This window comes from Rhinolophus sinicus, chromosome 4 (genome assembly GCF_057876585.1).
Source record: "Rhinolophus sinicus isolate RSI-liver-muscle chromosome 4, RSI-T2T, whole genome shotgun sequence".
Taxonomy (NCBI): domain Eukaryota; kingdom Metazoa; phylum Chordata; class Mammalia; order Chiroptera; family Rhinolophidae; genus Rhinolophus; species Rhinolophus sinicus.
Window position 1 is genome coordinate 78571610 of NC_142504.1, and position 21134 is coordinate 78592743.

General features: G+C 36.8%; 1 protein-coding gene across 7 annotated transcripts in view; it reads right to left on the reverse strand.

The window, feature by feature from the left end:
* Positions 1–7: 7 nt before the first annotated feature.
* The window catches only part of OSBPL1A (oxysterol binding protein like 1A), a 210833-nt gene continuing 189706 nt past the window's right edge, over positions 8–21134 (reverse strand). For all 7 annotated transcript variants that reach the window (XM_019741214.3, XM_019741215.3, XM_088797939.1 and 4 more), the window contains 10 exons: positions 15510–15644; positions 14541–14638; positions 13208–13390; positions 10611–10718; positions 9638–9727; positions 9280–9406; positions 6745–6861; positions 6007–6130; positions 4840–4930; positions 8–1251 (listed from right to left, as the gene is read on the reverse strand). In XM_019741214.3, the coding sequence (XP_019596773.2) occupies positions 1149–1251; positions 4840–4930; positions 6007–6130; positions 6745–6861; positions 9280–9406; positions 9638–9727; positions 10611–10718; positions 13208–13390; positions 14541–14638; positions 15510–15644 (1176 nt within the window). In that variant the 3' untranslated portion in view covers positions 8–1148. The remainder of the gene's footprint in view (positions 1252–4839; positions 4931–6006; positions 6131–6744; positions 6862–9279; positions 9407–9637; positions 9728–10610; positions 10719–13207; positions 13391–14540; positions 14639–15509; positions 15645–21134) is intronic.

Consider the following 21134-nt stretch of genomic DNA (forward strand, 5'->3'; position numbering starts at 1 on the left):
ATCACACTTTTTTTCAACATTCTAAAGCTTTTATTTAGCATCAGGTAGATTATTTCATTATAACACTTGTGAACTTCAAGACAGCAATTAAAATAATTTACTTGCAGTTACCTAAGGCCCCTGGGAATAATATCTGAGGCTGGGGTTGGGTGGATAAATATAAGATTAATGTACCCCAATTAAAGGGGCAAAGCTACTACTGTACAGTAGGTCTCCATACATATTTTAAGTACACAGGTGCTTTGCAAACTTGAAATGCACAAGACCTCCTGTTATATAGTTTGACATTTATAATACATAAGTGCAACTTAATTTCTCTGGTGGAATTTGCCACTGGAAGTTGAAGCATTTAAAAAGGTTTGTCATTATGTAATGATGATGGTGATTAAAATCTATTTCTAGGGCATTTTTGTGTATTGCTAGGTTTTCATACATATTTTCAATTGAAACATGTACAATTAAACACCTCTTATAGTCTAGACATTGATTACAGAATTGTAAAGGTCAATACAGAGCACTAAAATAAACTGAAAATGTGTATCATTTGCGTAATTCTTTAGAATTTTCAAATCAGGAATGTCTGTTCTGAATATTCAGCCATTTTTTTTCTTTTTGGAGGTGGGAAGGGGTAAAATTGAGAGGATTAGTTAGAAGAAAAGCCATCTTACGGATGTAGACTTTACAAAATGACATAACCTTCTCTCCATTTGAGCACATAAACATTGTATAGGAGAATTCTAAACATTTCAAAGTTACATCTAAAACATTGAAGCCTGACAGCATAAAATATTCAAAAATAACTTGATTTGGGATTACTATATAATTTCATAAAGCTAAAGTTACATTTAGTATAAACCTTCAGTAAATATGGCAATAGCAACCATAAAAAGCACATTCTCCATTCTCCAGCAGTTTCTCTTACCGCTCTATAAAACAGTATTCCAAATATGTTTGGATAGCAAAATTACCCATTTTCTGTAAGACTCATCACCAATATCACCTTAGCCCTACTTTTGTTTGGTGAAATGCAAGTTATGAGTGGGGTTTTCTTTCTTTAAAAGATGAGTAGAAACCAAGGGAAAGAAATTTAAAAACATATGTTTAAGACTTATTTGTAGATTAGTCAAATGCCCTGACTTGTCTGCATTTTAATAAATGTCAGGCAAATTAAAGTAGTTTCTGTCCCAGTAGCTGCCCGAGTAAAGCCAGTCCTGTGCTCCGTTGTAGGGATTAGGACCTTGATGAAACCACCTGTTGAAGAGAAAGGACAAGATTTACGGGAGAAACTTTAAAATCACAGCATACCTGCTGTTTTACTAGTTTGCAGTATTTCCCTACTGAAGCAATTCATTCTGAGTTAGGAATTTCCAAAGGGGGTGAAGAACTGATAGTTTTTCTCTTTAGAGAGCACATATGTAGAATAATATTCCAAAATGTGTAATGATACCACATAAAAGGTCTATGTATTTTCCAGAGCATCTAGCAATACTAAACAGAAGTAGGACCTTCTGTCTAGCAGGGTTGTTACAGCCAATATTTTTGTCTAATTGTTCATCCTCTAGCCCCAATAGAACACTTCTAAACAACAGAAGCACTTTTGTAGTCAGGCCTAGCAAAGTCAAGCACTTCAGAAAAGCAGGCAAATCAAAATCAGGGTAATCAAAAATAATTTTAAAAATTAACCAAGCTTTAGGCACTGTGCCATAGGATATCTTCCATACAAAGTGTAGTGAAGGAAAAAGAATTACAATGATACATTTCACAGAATAATAGATTTAATAGCAAAGGATGTTTTCTTGTTCACATGTAAGCATAGTTCTCTAAAGAACACGTCTGCAAACCTCCCTTTAGGGGTCACTTATGCTTGGGGAGAATTCTAACACTGCACTAGAGAGGAGCACCTTGGAGTTGCTGATCTGATGCACAGGATTAGGGTTTCTTTCAACTTCTAGTTCTCCTGATTTGGAGCATTCACGCCTGGAAACCTCTGCTGCTATCATCATACCCCCTCCACACACAAAAAGTCCAATTAATTTATCTTTCTAAAGTCAAACATTTTAGAAAAGCATGGGTAATGGGGAAGAGTAAGGAGGGTAAGAGGATTTCTTTGCTAGCTTTCATTCAATATTTTTGAATCTATAGTGTCCATGGGGCAACATCAGAAAATAACATTATAAAACATTAATTCTGCACAATGCTCATATTGTGGCGGGAGATAATGTCATCAATTTTCTTGCCTCTTCACCTGCCTCTTCTCCTCTTCAAATCTTTGTCTCCATCAGTCCCTCCACTTCTTCCCCATACTCGACGTATTAAAGTCTGTGAGCTCCGCTAGGAAAATAGGTCAGGATCCCAAGCAGCCATTTTCATAAGCAGGGACCACAGTTTACAGCCTGAAAAACCCTGGCGCCTGAACTCTCTTCAAGTGAGTGGCACAAGCCGTTAGCAGCAATGTCAGCTTTTAGTGCAGAAACACTTGGGACAAGTTACAGTAAAATTTCTGAGTTTGATTTCTATGAAGCTAGCTAGCTCTATACAGGAGAAAAATGTTCCGTTACAAAGGTTACCGCACCACCTCCCCTACTTGAACTGAATGAACCAAGTTATTCAAATATACACTATCAGAAATGAAAAGAACCAAGTTTGTGAATGTGCAATCTTACCACCACCAGAAAAGTGCTCAAAGCACACATACACCCACACACACATATATATATATTTTTTTTTGACAAAGTGTCAGTAGGATCCCTGTAAAGATCTAGATATGCACGTGAGAACTACTAGTGCTATGAAACAGCTGTGGAAGGAAGCATGTGTAAGGTTCCAAATTAGAGCTCACAAACGTAGCTGCTCGCTTTTATTTTTCAGGTGACAACAGAACTGTTTGAAGCTCTGCTTTCTGAATGTTAAGACTTTATCTGACAGTAAAAATTCTTCCTGGGCTTTTCACTTATACTGTATACTTGAAAACGTGACCAGAAAAATAAGAATTAAATTAGAAATATAGTACAAAAGTGGGGTTCTACACAAAAGAGACAAGAAATAACAATAAAATGTATCAAATCTTTTCAAAAGGGATCACCATAAAGACTTGTGTCTTTGCCTGAAGGATTAATGAACTTGGAGGTTCCAATCACAGATCTGCGGCTTACTAATTGTGTGCTCTTGCATGAGTCCCTTACTAAATGAAACACACCGCATTTGGTTTCCTCCGGTACAATGAAGGAATTTGTCAACTAATGGTTTTTCAAACTCTGTTACATGGAGTTTAGGGACGTCGGGTATGTGCAGGGTGGGAGGAGGTGGGAGTGGCCCCGTCCCTCAGCCTTGATCCAAACATAGCAGCTCCACTTGCATGTGTTCTATATTTGTAGGTTCTTTATGCATTCATTAGCAACAAAGATGTGAATGCTAACAAAACGTCCAAACCCACTGGTCTAGATGATATCTAAGGTCATTTCACATTCTAATAATTATCTTCCTTTATGATGTAAAAGGGCTACCAAATAGTATCTGCTGAAATGCTTGCAAAATTCTGTTCATATTGGTTCTAAAATTGATTCACTAACTGAATTATAGGACAATGGTTTCTATTTACATGATACAAATGTAGGAAAAGTTTTTATTCTATTCTTATTTATAAGAGATTCTATTATTCAATAAAGTGACTACTAAATAACTCCTGATCCTTAAAAACTTAGAAATTTTACTGCCTCTTTCTATTTCTGAATGGAGTCCAGGATGTTACTTTATGCAAATCATATATCCATTACATGTCAAATCTCTTATATTTGGCAGAATAAAGGTACTGTCTTAAATATCCTTGATACATGATATATACTGGGGGTACCAAAATAATGTATACACATTTTAAGAGATGTTATCTATGTATTACTTTTTGAAGTTGAATTGAATTGTGGTAGCAATGTGTAGTATGACATTCGCTCAAAAGATGGCGTTAATCAAATGAATGCTGGCGTCACCATACGACAGGCAGGACAGTCAGAGGAAATGGCGGAAGCACAGTTGTTTGAGGAGTGCAAGCCTATTTTGAAGTGGTATTTGAAAGTTGAAAATGTGGTGGAAGTACAACGACAATGGAGATGTGAGTGTGCAACAGAACCTCCAACGTGCCTAACAAGTGCACGCATTTGTGATAAGTTGGAGACACATGGTACTGTGTGAAAAACTTGAAATGGCATGCGCAGTGATACAAGTGGACTTTGGTCAGTGTTGCTCAAGCAGTAGTTTGCTGTAATCAGAAGTGTCTAGAGGCTGATAGTAACCACTTTGAGCACCTCTTGTAATCACAGAAGTCAAACATGACTTGTGTTCATCTTTTGTTATTGGTGTATATTGAGTATTACAATTTATTAGTTTTTTCCTTTCTTAAAATGGGTATACATTTTTTGGCACCGTGTGTGTGTGTGTGTGTGTGTGTGTGTGTGTGTGTGTGTGTGCGTGCACGCCTTATAATTTACTGATATATATAAACAAATGGTTTGGAACCTATTTTCATGCCCAAATCTGTCGTTCTGGAGTTTACATCTCCTCTTATATATGGAAAGGATAGTTTTGTTGGATAAGCAAGCAAGATAGTTTTCTCAATTGGTAAGAAAACTGTATGGGACTATTTTAACCTTAATTTCCAACTAATCCTTCTTCTTTGTCACACACGCAATTCTCTCAGCTTGCATATTTAGTCAGTGGAGAGGACTTTTCTTTCAGGCCTGGGAACAACTTGGCAAGGCTCACACAAGGCCTTGCTCTGCAGTTCACCACATCTGACAGCCCCGTCCCACCTGAGGGCTCAGGCAAGAGGTCTGAGAACTCACACACCTCGTCTTCCAGTCCTCTTCTGACTTGGACCTGTTTTTGCGGGCTGCTCTTTGTTTTTCTTCAAGTCGTTTTTTTTCTTCACTAGCTTGATCTAAAATAAGAACATCAATGGAAAAGTTATTCTGTGAGAAGAGACTGCCCAGCACAGCACCAAGCATAACTTTATGGAGAAGCACCATCCACGGGTATTAGAATCACTTCCGTTTTATCAGAATGCAAGCACCATCGTCGACCATCAAGTTGTAACACACTCCTAGGTTTGTAAGAGGCAGAACTGGCATTCAAGACTCAGTCATATCTTTCTACAGCCTGCATTTACCCAAAGGAACCTGTTTATTCTTAAAGCTAAAAAAAAAAAACCTGTTACAATGCTTCAATGAAAAATTAGGCAGAAAAACTAAATGTGAATTTTTCTAAATTCTTAATGAGACTTTGCAGAGCTCCTGTAGATTCCATTCATAAGAAATCCAAACAACTTTCCAAAATACTGTTGCACTATCTTATTGACAATTCAAAAAGAGCATCAGAGGATTTAGTTAGAACAGGGTTTCTCAACCTTGGCACTAATGACATCCTGGACCAGATGACTCTTTGTGGGGCCCTCCTGTGCACTGTAGGACGTTCAGCTTCATCTCTGGCCTCTACCCACTTGGTGCCAGTAGTAGTTTCCCAGATGTGACAACCAAAGTCTCCAGACATTGCTATATATCCCCAGGGGAAAAAAATTGCTCCCCCACTTTGAAAGTCCCTGAATTAGAAGAAATTTAACACCGTAAGACAAAAATGTTTTAATTAACCAAGGGGAGGTAAAGTTCTTCTTAGAGGCTTACAAGGTGACATTTAAATTCTGAACTACATAGTAAAATGTTTAAAGTTGATAAAGATGCTATTATTTTTTCAAATTCCTCTCTGACATTTAAGATATGTCTCTGGTCATACACAGTATATTCAGTTATCAGTGAGTATCACTGAAATAATGGATATGAGCAAAGAAAGTCTACCTCAGATTTCCAAATTTAAAACAGAAGTTACTGAATTTAAATTTAAAAATCTATGAGAGACTAAAAACGTTTGTACTTCAATGATGCCAACATCACCAGGAATAAAACAAACCATCATCCCCACAGAAATCACTCCTCACTGGTAGCACCCTCCGATTCTACTTACCAATTTCTCCATTCTCCATAGCTCTGATGTCAGGCCGTAACCTGCAATCTGTCTTAGGAATCACACTCTCCATTTCTTTGTCTATTTCATTCAAAACCATTGCAAAGCTAGTAAAATTGTACATCTGAAAAGAAGCACACCATTCAAATTAACATATACCAAGGCACAAGGAAAAATGAAAACCCCTGAAGGTAGCATAAGTTTGATCTGACAGTAACCTCTCCTCCCTTTTATGGCAAAGATGGTCAGCCTTTCTCAGACCACACATCTAAATGTTTTCACGAAATAGGTATTATTGGTCTCAAAGAAATCTTGAAGCACGCCTCACAGAATGAATACTCTCTATCGCTATCAACTTTCAGTAGAACTAAGAGCGAAACCAGCATTGTTTCTACTCTCTTCATTGAAATCATTACTCACTGATCTGGGGGGCTTATACTGAAGAGATTGCATCATCTTGTTTTTAATGAGAGCCAGTCTTTCTCCTAAGTCATTGTTAAAGAAGCTCCCCAAAGTCCCCGCTGAACACAGCCAGGCACCAGAGGGGCTGGCTGGCATGAATGCACTGGGCCTCAGAAGGGACACTGAACACAGAAGGCAGCAGGGGGGGCACAGCTGAGGAGCATTTCCACGACAACCTGCCCCCTTTTGCCTGGGCTGGCCTTGCATGTGCTGGGGAAAGAACACCACCATGCTCAGTGCAAACAGCGAGGCCACATTCAGCAAGCCCTGTCTCACCTGAGCAGAATTTGGAGGCCGTGGGGCTATTCGCCACAGGAGGACACTTCCAGGGATAACAAACACACTTTCAGAATCTGGCATCGGCATTTCATCTGACTCCTCAGATGTGCTCATCTGGAAGAACCAACACATGAATAAAAGCAAAATGCTTTCAAAAGAAGATACTTACGAATTAGAAACTGAGCACCATTTATTGCACACCACTGAAGGCAAACCGCATGAGGGCGGGGCACCACGGCCTTCTCATTCTTATCTCCTTACCTTTTCCCACAATATAGGGAGTGAGTAAAACACTTGCTGCACGACTTAAGCGCCATGAGTCACCGGGTGTTACATCAATTAGTGGTATTTGCATTTGAGGCATTATTACCATCATTCTTTACTCTGGTGTTTTAATGTTTTTAAAGCTTTTTAAAAAAGACAGAATAACTCCTTAGAATATTTACTGGAAAATTGTAAAGAACTTCAAGCAAAGGTTAAATTCTTGGAGCAGTTAGCTAAATTATCAATGACACAAAACTAGCAGAGATCCCAAAAGCATGTGACTAAACAAGAATTTTAAAAGATGACAGGCTAAATAGGAAACTAACTTTTTTTTTTTGGCTGCCCCTCATAGGCCAGAGCTATGCTAGGAGCTCTCTCTATATTTAGTCCTTACATAATAAATCTATGAGGTTATATTATTACCAGTTTATCTATAAAGGCTTTAAGCCTTCGGAAGGTGAATATCCCCAATGTCAGATTAGAACGACTACATGAGACACTTTCAGTGAATACATAGTTTAAAAAACAGCACAGGGAGGCAACCACACTGATGACGACAAATCTCCCGTGGCATCTGAATATGCTCAGGGACATCAGAAATCTATGGTAGCTAGATGCACGCAAGGAGAGACTAGGAAAGGAGTGAATGTGTGGAAATAATTTCTGTCTCCAAGGCGTAAGGCCACTTTTCTACAAAGACTGACCAGGGATTTATGGGACATGAGGAAAATTTTCTGCAATTCCGCCAATGTCCTTTGCTGTCCTCGACCCCACCTCTGTAACAGGAGGGTGGATGACGTGTGTGTTGGTGAAGTTGTGTTTGCCAAGTTGCCTTGTACTGGCTGGAGCTGCTGCTGAGGAATTTGTATCAGGGCTCCCAGAATCCTGGATTATTTCCTTCTGCAGCCCCATCAGTTTCATAACAGCTGCAGAGAGGTGTCAGTGCACCTCCCAGAATGAAGAAAAAGCAGGTAGGATGTGAGCAGGAGAGCAGAATTGTGCACAGACAGATGAAGGGAAATAGAAAGAAGGAAAAAAAGCCAAAGCCCCCGGAAAATAGTACGTTCTGGTCATTTAATAAAAGTATTTTCACCTCAGGACCATAGTTAACTTGATTTACAAAGAAAGTTACTCATAAATACACCTTCTGTTTTTGAGGAAGATTAGGGCTTTTGCATGCAGAAGAACTACCCAAAGAGCCCCACAGACTACACTTCGGAAGGTCTGTGGTAAGTCTGGGAGCCTGCAGGCCCTCCGATGATGTCCAGGTTGCTAGTCCGCCGACATACTTTGAAAAGAAAGGACGTTAGCCATCTTTACTATGAGCTGATGCTATTCAGAGCCCTTTACCTTTATCCAGTCATTTGACAAGCAGGTCCTATAATTATCTCCATCTTACAAAGGAAGGCACTGAGGCAGAGAGGAGGTGCCAAGTCTGCGTAAGGGTGTACGGTGCAGAAATGGTGGAAACAGGCTTCTAACCCAGAGTGTGTGCTATGAACCATGACACCCGTCACTGGAAAGGGATCAGTCTTCAAATATTTCCTGTCCAAACAGGTGCAATCTTTCTTTAGCTCTCAGCTCCCCTGCCTGGAGGGAAGGGACAGGAGTCTGCTGAACGTTAGAGCCTCCTTGGGGCTCTGAGACAAGAAGCTATGTGCCTCACATGCGAGAAGTACCATCAGGACATTAACTGTCCCATGAGGAAGAAAGTTTAATAACAGAAGAACAGCGGTCCAGGAATGACTCCCTTAGCGATGCGTCTTAGCTTCAGTGATTTAGAGATGAGGGAGAGGCCACAAAAATGCTGATAAGCATGAAAATGTAGACGATAATTTGGGAGGAAATTTTAAATATTCAACTGATCTCAACTTCTAATGCACATAAACAGAAAGGAAGAAAAGAAAATTTGTCTGAGGTAGACAAACTTCCAACTTTCCAAAGGTATGAATTCAATCAAAGCTATGTAAATTCAAACAACTGCACATAATTACCAAACCGGCACACACCCATACTCTATATAAGATTATGCCAAACATTAGCTACTAAGGCAGATTATCTGTTCCTTAGAAAGATTCAAGGATATATCAGTTATACCTCAATAAAAAAAATAAAAAAAAGATTCAAGGAGGAAAATTACATGCATTAGCAACCATAAAAAAAAAAAAAAAAGTCAAACTGTGACCCAATAATAGGCCACCACCAAAAGGATTAGTACAAATTTAAGAGTCCAATGATTCCTTCAATACCACCTCACAGGATGTTCACCTGTTTGCTGTTCTTCTTCTCTTCAGTATTTTTCTTATCGTTTTTTTTGTAAGCATCAAAAGTGGCAGGGTCAATACTGTATAAACATTCAGTCCACTTCCCATACAGGGCACAGAGCTTCCTTTTGCTGTCAAGAGAAACTGATGTTTAGCCAACAATTTAAACCAGTGTTTTGAGTATTATAAAGATGCTTATGAATCAGATTCTTTGAAAGAACAGATATTTCCTTGTAGAAAAAAGATTTTTTTTTTTTAACTTATTGAAATGCTTGTTTCCTAGGTTATGGCAGATTTTAATACTAACGTTTTATTTAGTGAACGATACCTATAGTACTCAAGATTTAAAATGGATATTTTACCTTTTATCTTGAATGTAGCCTTCAACTTTGTGTAATTCCTTACCAAAAAGGCCACATGGCTTAAAATTCAGCACACACTTGTCCCCAGTCCTGCGGAGGAGATATGAAGCTCAGATTACCATGCAACGTGCAAGAAGTAGTAGGAATAATGACTATACTAACCTTTTTAGCAACCTTTTTAGCAACAGTGGCTGTTTACACATTTTCTAACACATGTCAGATTCCATGCAGAGGTTATCATGATTAATCCTTACTTAGTACTGGGCCCATCATAAAGAAAAGGTGAGCAGGATTCATAAAGAATAAGTTGCTATGGAATGAATGTTTGTGCCCCCGCCCCAAATTCCTATGTTGAAGTGGTAATCCCCAATGTGATGGCATTTGGAGGTTATCAGGTCACGAGGGTGGAGCCCCGGTGAATAGGGTTAGTGCCAGTAAAATAAGAGACACGAGAGATGATCTCTCTCCCTGCCATGTATGGATACGATGCCAACCGAGAACAGGCTTCATCGGACATCAAATCTGCTGACCCACTGATCTGGGATTTCCCAGCCTCCAGAACTGGGAGAAATAAATTACTGCAGTTTAATCCAGTTTGTGGCATTCTGTTACAGCAGCCCGAGCTAACACACTTGCCTAAGGTCACAAAGTAGGCTTTGAACCCAATTCTTTACAATTTTTATGTCCCTCCCGTCCCACTCCCCAGTGTGCATAATATGAACTAAACAATATAAGCAAAATGAGCTGAGGCTGGAATTAAAATTCACAGAGGCTGGGAGAGCTCAGTGTTCACCTAATCAGAAACTTTAATGAACTCTGTTCATTAAATGGATGGGTGTCTATTTATTTAACAGTTACATTTCCTGTACTTAATTTATCATCAGGCTCTTCTAGAGCTTTTTTTAAAAAATGAAGTCCACTGATACCGTATGATGACCATTACAGAGATACATAAGGACCCTAAGTGTCTTACTTGTGGTTGGTGATTTCCACGTTGCCGTACTGCTCAATCCAGAGCTTACCCACAATGATATTATGCACACAGCAGGTAGGATTTGTCCATGTATATGCTTCATTGTGTCTAAAAAACAAAAATAAAACCAAAACCCACAAAAATAAGTGAGAAGTGTTATTTTGTTTAAAAAGTGCATTTGTCTCAAATGACATTACTCAGGATAACAAATCAGAGTTCTGGAGATAACTAGCGCTACTGGTATTAACACAGAGTAAAACAGCTGCTGTCACCTGACCACTCTTACTGTTTCTTAAAAGGATGCAAAAGCTTAAGGAAAAAAACTCTACACTTCCACCAAATGCCAAATAAACTATGCAAATAATCACCTTAAGAATTCAAAAGTTAGGTGAAAATACATAGAAAAGTAAAATTAAATTACAGGTAGAAAATAAAAATGAAGGCCGATTAGTATTTAGCACTTTCCGGAGGAAATATTTTCCAGCTCACCAACGGGAAAAACTCACATATGTGAATAAGCTTGAATTTTGCATATCCTTTGCTTTTGAAAATATCTGCTTTATATGTTCATACATTTATCCTTAAACACATGTTTTTTAAATTTATTTTTAATTACATACGGTGAAATTCACCTTTGTTGGTGTACAGTTCTATGAGTTTAATCACGTAGAGATCTGTATAACCACCACCACAACCAGAATACAGAACAATTCTATCACCCTTCACAAAATTCACTCATGCTGCCCCTCCCATCCCTAATCTCTATTTCATCCCTACTCCCTAAATAACTCATCTATTCTCCATTGCAACAGTTTTGCCTTTTCCAGGATGCCATAAAAATAAGATATACCATGTAACTTTTTGAGATTAGCTTCTTCAATTTGTATAATGCCTTTTACATTCTATGTATCAATAATTTGTTCTTTCTTATTTCTGAGCAGTGTTCCACTGTATGGATGTACCATTCACTCATTGAAGGGTATTTTAGAGTGCATTCAGTTTTTGGTGATTATGTATAACAGTGCCATAAACATTTGTGTACAGGTTGTTGTGTGAACATCAGTTTTCATTTCTCTAGAGTAAATACCTACAAGTGGACCTGCTGAGTCACATAGTAAATATATGGTTAACCTTATAAGAAATTGCCAACTATTCTCCAGAGTGACTCTACATTTGAATGTAGACTCTTAAAATGCTCTTAAAATCTTCTGGAGCATATTGATGGTTTGTTTTGTCTTGTTTTTTGCAGGTGATTATAGTTTCAGGCCATAAGTCCTGACACACTTTCTGTGGCCTCTGCTTTTAGTGTCAGTTTAATTTTCAAAGACTTTTCAGTGCTGTTCAGATCCATCCCTCAATAGCCATTTGGGGGCCTGAGCACCAGTCCACACAGTAGTTCAGGTCGCAAGGCCATTTGGGGCCATTTCAAAGCAAGAGCACAAGGAGAAGCTTAGGAATCCACACACAGCTTTACGGGACCCCCTTCTTGAGCTTCCTCCTCTCTGTGGTTTTCCCCACACGCTCAGACACCAGAGGGGTTGGCTAGCAAGCTGGGGTTTTAGCCTCTCTGCTCTGTCTTGCATTTTTCACAACTGGGTCTTCCTTTGGGGCAAAGAGATGAGAAAAAAAAAGAGAAAAAAGTAACAGGGATTCTCCTCTCACTCTTTGGACCAAAGGAGCCCCTTTTTCCAGCTCCTCTGGACAAGAAGAAAGCCTTTTTCTGAATTTTAGGTACTTGTGTGGCTGCTGCTGCCACTACCATTACAGGTAATATACCCATGGGTCCTAGAGTTTGTTTCGGACAAGGCAGGGAGAGAAAAATAAAAAGGATTTCTCCCATTCTCTCTATCCTACACGGGCATCTTTCCAGGTTCTCTAACCAAAAAAAAAGAGGGTTTCTCTTGGAACTTTTTCTGTCTGCCTCCACTGCCCAGATTCTGAGATTCGGGCCGCTCTGACTCTAAGGCAGGAGACATTGGCATGGGGGGCGGGGCAAAACCAAGAAACTCACTGCTACATGGGTCTTCGGGTTTTTGGTTCTCTCCTGAATTGACCTGTTATTAATTACTTTTCAAAGTCTTCAGATAGTTGTTTTATGTCTCCTATCCAGGTCTTTCATTGTAATCAGTAGGAAAGATAGGCTAGAATGGGCTTATTAACTATCTTAAATAGAACTGAAACTGCCTTTGCATATAAGGCAAATCTTTTTTTCTAATGGAAAGGAACTTCCAACTTACCTAATGTCCAAAATGTGCCACACAATTGTTATTTCAATATTTCTCAAAGTGAATTCATTTTGAAAGACGGTGGAACACAACATTACCACCGTAATATATAGGCAGCTTCTTTCCTAAAACTTGACATGGAGTGACAAACTCCATTCTGTCTTAAAATAAATCCAAACACCATAGTGAAACATCAAGTTATACTTTTAAAAACATACCTAGATTGATTAACAAGCTAATGCCATGTTTCTCAAGGTTTTTTACATGGAGGTAGATAACTGACTTCATAAAAGCTGTTTCTTTATCTACAGTTTTTGAACAAGATCAGGTCTGTGTGCAAATGTATATACAAATGGCTTGATTCCAACTTACTCAAGAAGCTCCAAGGTAATGGTTCCTTTGGGTTCTGCTTCTACACTTTTCCCCCAGAACTTCAGTTTGGGATAGATTGAGCCATGAAAGATGAAATCATTGTTTAATCCTTCAGCATGAAACGCACTAATGGGTGGGTGATGGCTGACCTGCTCAGAGATGAGTCTGAAACCAAGGTCATCTCTTAAGATTAAAAAAAAAAAAAAAAAGCAACACAGTGATTAATTCTTATTAGGGAATGTGTGTACCTTATTGTCATTTCCTTTAAAAAGCTATATAAGTAAACAATTCTTTATCACCCTGGAAGAATAACAATATATGAGAAACTGTACAAACGCAACTCAAACTGCTAAATCCAATGTTATTATAATTCTAGTTACTTGAACACATTAAAATAAAGAACACCCATATGAATTTGGGGAGTTGCACGAATTGATTGATAATACTAGCCATGTAAATTTAAAACTTATTCCATTTATATTGAGATAGAGGAATTTAGTGTGTCCATTTTCAAACATCCTAGGGAATAAATGAAAACAAAACTTGTGCAGAGAAGAGCAAGATTCATTCAGAAAAACTAAAGCCAAATGAATTCCTAGTTATGTGTAAACAAGAAGCAGGTTACAGCAGGCAAACAGAACTGCAGATGTAGGTGCATGTATTGCCTTCATGACAACAGTATGAATTTATACTAATGTTATATGGTTATTAACAAAATCCAATCATGTCTTATGAGCTATGTAAGAAGAAAGGAAGATAATGAATCCAAAATGATTAGGAATACTGAAATCTTCATAATTAGTTTTTTAAAAATTAAATTTATTGGGGGGGACAATGGTTAGCAAAATTATATACGTTTCAAGTATACATTTCTATAACACATCATCTATATATTGCATTGTATATTCACCATCCAGAGTCAGTTCTCCTTTCATCACCATGTATTTGACCCCCTTTACCCTCTTCTACTACGCCCCTCCCCTCCTTATCCTCTGGTAACCACTAAACTATTGTCTGTGTCTATGAGGGTTTGTATCTTTCTTTGTCTTGTTCATTTGTTGCTTTCAGTTTTATATCCCACATATAAGTGATGTCATACAGTTCTTGAGTAATTACTTTTTATAATGGTACATTTTATGTATGTTTCAATATTTTTGACATAGTCCCTAAAGCAGTAAGTATCATAGAAACAAAAGTCAAAATTGTTAATTTGATTCAGTCATACAAAATTGTTGTTGATAATGCTCAAAATAGTTTTTTTCTCTTTCATTTGAAAAGCTATATAAATCATGCAAATTCAACTATCCATCTGGAATAGAGGGAAAGATCTCACCGAACCAATTCGTAAGTCTCTCCCAGAAGCGGGTTGAAAGGCTTTCCAGTGCGTTCCCACTGAGAAGCAACAGCAGATACAGCAAATGCAGCTACACACTGTGGAACGGAGCATTAGAAGTTAAAAACAGCTCAGCTTGCTACGCATTCTTTCAGGAACTGAAAGTTTGCTGAACATAGTAATTTACAAAATTATTTTGAGGAGTTTAATTGCTTTGGATTTTTAATATGGTTCTAGCAACTTAATATGCAAACATGAATATTCAGAATGAAAATTACTGAGTCTATTCCTATAGCGTCATTCCCAACTGTGTTTTTTTATAACACTCTAAAAAGTTCTACAAATTCTCTCAAGCCCAAAACTACTTTCAATTCCTTTAACATTTCTAAAAAGTACAACACTTTTAGGATAGGGGAGAAAAGAAAGAACAAATTGGTGTGAAGCCCAATGAAGTTGGGAAAACTTATTCATATTAAATGAAAAGACAGAAAGCTTCCATTTAGAACTTTCTTGCTTTGTGTGAAGCAGAACAATGTACCTACTATACTCTGCCTGAGTCTGCTCCATCCATATACATCATATAAACATCTTCTATTCAAAAGAAAATTAAAAAGTGCACTCCTGTTGTCTTTTGTTTTAACCTATAGCAGTGTGTGTGTGTGTATATATACATATATAAGCATAAATGTACATATTTTTGTATGTATGTGTGCATTCATTCCTTCTTGGAAACACTGGGAAAGTCTGAAAGAAGAACGATTGAATTTTTTTCCCAACACAATGAATGCTACTTTGTAAAATGAAGACTCAGGAACACAGAGGACACTCCAAACATGCTGGCTATGTTTTACTAACATTTCCCAACCTCACATTGGACTTAACACTAATTCGGTGTCAGTGCGTTTGGGATAGGAGTGGTAAAGAAGTTTCTAAGACTTAAACCTTTTCTAGTACTTGCTTGACACATACCTGCATCCTTTCCACAGGATCAGAAAATGAACTGGCCTTATGGATGAGGTATGTATGCTCCATATATTCAGTGAGTCGCTGTAGGAAGCTCAAAGGCTCATTGAATATGACTGGCATCGTAATCTTGGATAGTTCCTGTTTAACAAAATGAAAACCATTATGTCCCATCAACACAACATACTTATCTGCTGCTATCTTTATATAACATGAACCTAGAAAGGAAGTAACAGAAATAGCAACCCATGAAATTAATATCAGTTCAATTTCACAAATCTTTCCAGAGTACCTAACAGTATGGAGTACATTGTTCTAGATCTTGAAGGAAACACAAAGATGATGCAAACATTCTCCTTGACCATCTAGTGCTGAGCACAAGGCGATGACTATTACTAACCCGGCCTCAGATCTGAATTAGCCAATGGGATATAAAGGTGATCAGGCACAAAAAGCAAAAATCTCCATAATGGACTAGGGATCAACCACATACACTATCTTTATGGATAATTTTCCAAGAAAAATTTGAGGCTGTTTTTAACTGACAACACTGAGACTTTCTGAACGCCAATCTATCATAAATTGTGGGCTAGGGTACTAGAAGACTACTCTGTATTTTGCAGAATAGATTTTAAATTCTGTCTGCCTGAATGACACAATCACAGACTTCCAAAAAGAATTTAATGATTGGGCAGGGGGTCTCTGGCCTGAATTGCAACCTTTGAACTCTGTTTACCATATGCCACCAGCAAGCAACAGCACCATCCGGTCCTTTGAAACATTCATTAGGTAACAAACTTATCCTGGTATTTTTCTCATGATCTTCCCAACCTCCCACCTACCATTATTTACTTTTCCCTTGGGAATCGGATCTTTCATGAAACCTGCTGACTTAAAGTCAAATGGTCAACACTGCAAGGTGCCATCCAGGTTGAATGCTACCTGTCCCAGCTCTGATGCTTTCCCCCTAAATATCCACATTCTTACCGATCTGCCCAATTAAAAATAATGCAACCTTCCCAAAACTACAGCTGGAGCACACTTAAAAAAAAATCATTACCATAAAATATTCCAGAACAAAGACATGTAGCAACTCAACATAATTAAAAGAAACGGTAGTGTACCGCTTCTGCCTCAATGAGAAGACCAGGGAGGATAAAAATCTATAAAGAGATAAAGAAAAGAAGGTTCAACTATATATACCCTAAGATCTCATTAAATCCGGAAATTCAGTGTTGGGGAGAAGTAAAAAAAACTGGAACTTATTTGTTAGAAAAGAAACCAACAGAGGAATACATAACTCTCAATGAAACATATAATAATACAGAAGTAAAAACATGAAAATGCTCCTCTCCCCAGAGGCAAAGCCCTATCAACATTTTGGGAGACAGCTGTGTATTCACACACGATGTGTATTCATATACACACATATATTTTTGTGTGTTTTTTAATGCATGGGATCTGCTCTATATATTGACCCATAACTTGCTCTTTTCACTTTTACTGTGTTGTGGAGGTCTTACACACATGTGCGTAAATCACTGAATCTGCCAAGTACTTTGTGATTGCTGGATAGTGTAACGGTAAGACCAGAGAACCAGACTGAGTTCCACTGATGGCTTTCTCACCTACTAGCTTTGTGATTATGGCCAAGTTAAACTCTGCCAGCTTCCTCATCAATAACATGGCGCTAATGTAATAGTATCTACCACAAAGCATTGTTCTAAGATCAATACTTACAAAACACTTAGAACAGTTCTGGGCACATTAGTAAATGCTATATGTGTTTGTTAAAAACAAAAAGAGTCTAGGTATAGATATACCATGAATTATTTAATCATATATCTTTTAGAACATGGCTAAATATGGCTTTATTATAGATTTCTCTAAGTGGAATTTCTGGGTTAAATGTCTACTCATTTAAAATTTTTTATGGTGACTACCAAGTTAAATGTCTTCCAAAAAGGTTTACCAATTTATACTCCCACCAATGCTGCAAGAGAGCCAGATCTTTTAATGTCAAAGAAAGGGCACTACTTCTAATCTGTTCATTTGGTCATGTTCACTCTTTCTTCAGAGATATTTAACTGAAGAATATTCTAATGTTGTAAATGGTGGTAGCTGAATCACTTATAACTAGTATGAAGATAAAAGACATTAAAATGTTAAAAATATTTAAAGTATTAAAAATAACTATAATAATACTTTGTTAATGTGTACACCATGTAACAAAATGTAAGTTATTACATCAGAAACATAAAATGCAGGGAATGTAAAAAGTAGAGCTTTTATATGCATTTGAAGTTCTTATCAGCTTAAAATAGACTGTTATAAGTGTAAGATATTTTATGTAAGCCTCATGAAGCACCACCAGAAATCAAAAATCTATCATAGATACATAAAATGTAAAGAGAAAGGAATCAAAGCATACTGCCACAGGAAACCATAAATCACAAAGGAAGAAAGCAAGAGGGGAACAAAGGAACCAAGTAATTACAAAATGCCAGGAAAAGAAAAATTCAAATGTCAACAGTAAGTCCATACCTATTAGTAATTACTTTACATATAAATAGTCAACAGTAAGTTCATACCTATTAGTAATTACTTTACATATAAATAGACTAAATTATCCTATCAAAAGACACAGAGTGCCTGAATGGATTAAAAAAAAAACAAAAGCAAAAACAGACAAACAAAAAAACCAAGACCTAACCATATATTGCCTGCAAGAGAATCACTTCAGCTTTAAGGGCACACAAGGAGCAAAAGTGAAGGGTTGGAAAAAGTATTCCATGCAAATGGAAACCAAAAGCAAGCAGGAGTAGCTATATTTACATCAAACAAAAAAGACTGTAAGCCAAAAACTAACAAGACAGGTCATTATATAATGACAAAGTGGTCAATTCATCAAGAAGATATAACAATTATAAATATTTATGCACCTCATATAGGAGCATCTAAATATATAAAGCAAATATTAATAGATCTGAAAGGAGAAATAAACAGCAAAACACTAGTATTAGAGAACCTCAATACCCTACTTTCAACAATGGATAGATCATCCAAACAGAAAATCAATAAGGAAACACTGGATTTAAATGACACCTTAGACCAGATAGACCTGATAGACATATACAGAACATCCCATACAAAAGCAGCAAAATACACGTTGTTCTCAAATACACATGAAACATTTTCCAAAATAGCCACAAAACAAGTCTTAAAATTTTAAGAAGACTGAAATCATATCAAGCATCTTTTCTGACCACAATGATATGAAATCAGAATTAAATTACAAGATGAAAACTGGGAAATTCACAAATATGTAAAGATTAAACAACACGCTACTGAACAACCAATGGGTCAAAGGAGAAATCAAAATATATCTTGAGACAAATGAAAATGGAAATACAACATAACAAAACTTATAGGCTACAGCAAAAGCATTTCTAAGAGGGAAGTTCATAGCAATAAACATCTAATTAAGAACCAAGAAAAATCTCAAACACGCAGCCTAACTTTACACCTCAAGGAACTAGAAAAAGAAGGACAAACTAAACCCAAAGTTAGTAGAAGGAAGGAAACAAACATCGGAGTAGAAATAAATGAAATAGAGACTAAAAAGACAATGGGACAAATCAAGGAAACTGAGAACTGTTGTTTTGAAAAGATAAACAAGATAGACAAACCTTTAGGTACACTCACAAACAAAAAAAGAAGATTCAAATAAATGAAATTATAAATGAAAGAACAGAACACAAATACAAAAGATCATAAGAGACTACTTAAACAATTAGATGCCATCAAACAGAACACTGTAGAGGAAATAGATAAATTCTTAGAACATACAACCTACGAAGACTGAAAATCTGAACAGCTCAATTACTATGAAGGAGACTGAAGCACTAATCAAGTACCTCCCAATAAACAAAAGTCCAGGACTTGAAGGCTTCACTAGTGAATCCTGCCAGACACTTGAAGAATAAATACTTATCCTTCTATAACACTCCCAAAAAATAGAAAAGGAGGGAAGATTCCTCAGTTTATGAGGCCAACATTTCCCTAATACCAAAATCAGATAAGAACACAAGAAAATTATAGGCCAACATTCCCGATGAATATACATGCAAAAATCCTCAACAAAATATTAGTGAACTGAATTCAACAGTACATTAAAAGGATTGATCACATACCACATTCAAGTGGGATTTATTCTAGGGATGCAAAGATGGTACAAGACCCTCAAATCAATCAATATGACATGCTACATTAACAAAAAGATAAAAATCATATGACCATTTCAATAGATGCAAAAAAAGCATTTGACAAAATTCAACATCTTTTCATAAAAATTTTCAACAAACTGGATAAAGAGGGAACATACCTCAACATAATAAAAGCCATATAAAACAAGCCCACAGTTAACATCATACTCAATGGTGAAAAGCCAAACGCTCTTCCTCTAAGATCAGAAACAAGACAAGGTTGCCTACTCTCACCACTTTTATTCAACGTAGTACTGAAAGATCTAGTCAGAGTAATTAATTAGGCAAGAAAAAGAAATAAAAGGCATCCAGATTGGAAAGAAAGAAATAAAACTTTCACTATTTGCAGGTGAGATATTATATACAGAAAACCCTAGAGACTCCATCAAAAAACTGTTAGAACTAATAAATGAATTCGATAAAGTTGCAAGATACATAATCAATATGTAAAAATCTATTGCATTTCTATACAATAACAAATTATCAGAAAGACAAATAAAGAAAATAATCCCATTTACAATAGTATTAAAAGAATACCTTTGAATAAATTCAAAATACTTTTGAATAAACAGGTGAAAAATCTAAACACTAGAAACTATAAGATATTAATGAAAGAAATTGCAGAATACATAAATATATGGAGAGATATTCTGTGCTCATGGGTTGGAAAAATTAATATTGTTAAAATGTCCATATTACCCAAAGCAATTTATAGATTCAATACAATCCCTATCAAAATTTCAATGACATTTTTCACAGAAATAGGAAAAAATCCCTAAAATTTGTATTTGTATAAACTCCAAATAGCTAAAGCAACCTTGAGAAAAAACAAAGCTGGAGGTATCACATTTCCTAATTTCAAACTATATTACAAACCTATAATAATCAAAACAGTATGGTATGGCACAAACACAGACACATAGATGAATGGAACAGAATGGAGAGCACAGAAATAAACCCATGCATATATGGTCAATTAATTTTAGACAAAGGAGCCAAGAATATACAATGGGGAAAGAACAGTCTGTTCAGTAAATGGTGTTGAGAAAACTGAACAGCCATTTGCAAAAAAATGAAACTGGATCCTGATTTTACACCATACACAAAAATCAACTCAAGATGGATTTAAAGACTTCAACATAAGAATTGGAACCGTAAAACGTCTAGAAGGAAACATGGGGGTAAGGTCCTTGACATTAGTCTTGCTGATGATTTTTTTGGATCCGAGACCCAAAACAAAGACGACAAAATAAAAAACTAGTGGTACTACATCAAACAAAAAGCTTGTGCACAGCAAAGGAAATCATCAACAAAATGAGATGGTAACCTAATGAATGGGAGAATATATTTGTAAATCACATCTCTG